This window comes from Populus alba, chromosome 1 (genome assembly GCF_005239225.2).
Source record: "Populus alba chromosome 1, ASM523922v2, whole genome shotgun sequence".
Lineage (NCBI taxonomy): Eukaryota > Viridiplantae > Streptophyta > Magnoliopsida > Malpighiales > Salicaceae > Populus > Populus alba.
Genome location: NC_133284.1, coordinates 41,077,079 through 41,078,999, shown reverse-complemented (window position 1 = coordinate 41,078,999; position 1,921 = coordinate 41,077,079). Strand labels below are relative to the sequence as shown.

The 1,921-nt window shown below is 29.9% G+C and overlaps 1 protein-coding gene across 1 annotated transcript; it reads left to right on the top strand.

Annotated features, from left to right (window-relative positions):
• Positions 1-1,193: 1,193 nt before the first annotated feature.
• On the top strand, positions 1,194-1,613 carry LOC140955251 (desmethyl-deoxy-podophyllotoxin synthase-like). Its single transcript, XM_073407362.1, has 2 exons — positions 1,194-1,284; positions 1,366-1,613. Exons 1-2 carry the CDS (start codon positions 1,194-1,196, stop codon positions 1,611-1,613), a joined length of 339 nt encoding a protein of 112 aa, XP_073263463.1.
• Positions 1,614-1,921: the final 308 nt, after the last annotated feature.

Below are 1,921 nucleotides of genomic sequence, written 5' to 3'. Positions count from 1 at the left end.
TGAATAGATTTGTCAAGGTGTTTAGGGTTTTTTCTAGGTGTTTTAGATCAAAATATATTAAAAATCAAGTTTTTTTAACAAAAACAAAAAAGCATGGCCTGGATTTTTAATGACCTTTCAGTTGCCTGAAACTAGACAAGCATATGACGCATCATCTATCATAGCAGGTGACGTGTCATCCACCCCTTGAAAAAGAAAAAGAAAAAGAAACCTAGCTCAGGTTCGCATACTAGGTTTTTGTTTTTTTAATTTTTAGGATTTTTATATTTTTTTTCTTTAATTGCATCCTTCAATGTTGACACTTTTTATTAGGTTCTTATATTGAATTTTTTTTTTCATTTTTATGATTTGTTTTAATATATTATGATTTAATTTTTACTTAGTTTACAAACAAGTTTTGATTTTTTTTTCTGGTATTAGAAGTCATTCTTTCTATGTAGTCGTATTTGTGTATTAATTTTATTCAATATCTTTTCTATAAGTTTCTTTTTATCATTTTATTAGATGAAGTATTGGTTTCATAAATAAATTTATTAAATACAATTAAGTTTATGACCTGTTTTTTTAGATTAGATATTTACTTTATCTATCTTTTAACTTTTCAATTTAGTCTTTGGTTAAATATTATTTATTTTTTACTTGGTTTTCAAACAAAATGATAATATTTTTTTTTCAGATATATGCAACCTTGTATAATTTTTTATTTGATTTTATTTAGTCTCTTTTATATATGTGTCTATTTTTTTTTAATCGTTTGATTAAATAAAAAATTGATTTTAATAAACAAAATCATTAAACACAATCAGGTACAAGACATATGTTGTGAGATTAAATATCTTGATATATATTTATCTCTTGATTTTTCTAGTTTAGTCTTTAGTTATCATTAATGATTTTTTTATATATTTATTTTCACAAATAGTTCTTGATTTATTTAATTAAATGCAGGTATAAACTCTTTGATTTTTTTTATTAAATTTTTTTTTGTAAAAAAACATATTAGAAAAGTTAGCATATTATTGTTTTACTGAAAAAAATATTCAACCTTAAATGGAGCATGAGCCAATAAACTTGTCTATAAAATATGTTGTATGGTTCTACAGTAAATGGTGTACAACTGTCTGGCATAAGACAATAATTGAATTTCAGGACATGTTCGTTGCTGGTAGTGAGACGCCATCTAGGACGGTAGAATGGGCAAAACAGAAATGGTAAAACATCCAAAAGTAACGGAAAAGGCACAAGCAGAAGCCAGGCAGGTCTTCGCAGATGTTGATGAAGCAGGTCTTCACAAACTGGACTGCTTATAGTTGCTTGTCTAAGAACCTCTTGAACATACCCCAATTCCTTTACTATTTCCAAGAGAAAGCAAAGAGGCTTGTAAGATTATTGGTTTCGACATGCCTGCCCAATCCAGAGTTATTGTGAACATATGGGTAATTGGGAGGGAACCCATTAACTGGACTGAGCCTGAGAGATTCTATCCAGAGAGATTTCTTGATAGGTCAATGGATTATAAGGGGATTGATTTTAAATTCATCCCATTTGGTGCTGGAACATTGTTTGGTATGGCTACCGTGGTGCTTCCACTTGCACAGCTGCTATGGTTTTAATGGTCTGAGATCAGCAGATCTTGCCACGTCCCAGAGTGAAAAGTGCAGGACTTCAAGGAATAAACAACAAAAGTGCAGGTCTTCAAGGAAAACACAAGTCTGCAATTTTTCTGCAGAGTCAGCTATGAATAAGGGAGAGTCGTCCCTAAAACTGCTGAACTTTTAATTCACTCTTCTCTCTCTCTTATAGTTCCTTGCAAAACATTCAACCCTATTTATACATACAGAATCAACACACCTTCCTTACACTTGTTCACTTTAATTACCACTTAAGCTAACTCTAATTGCATTAACTAATTAACACAAGT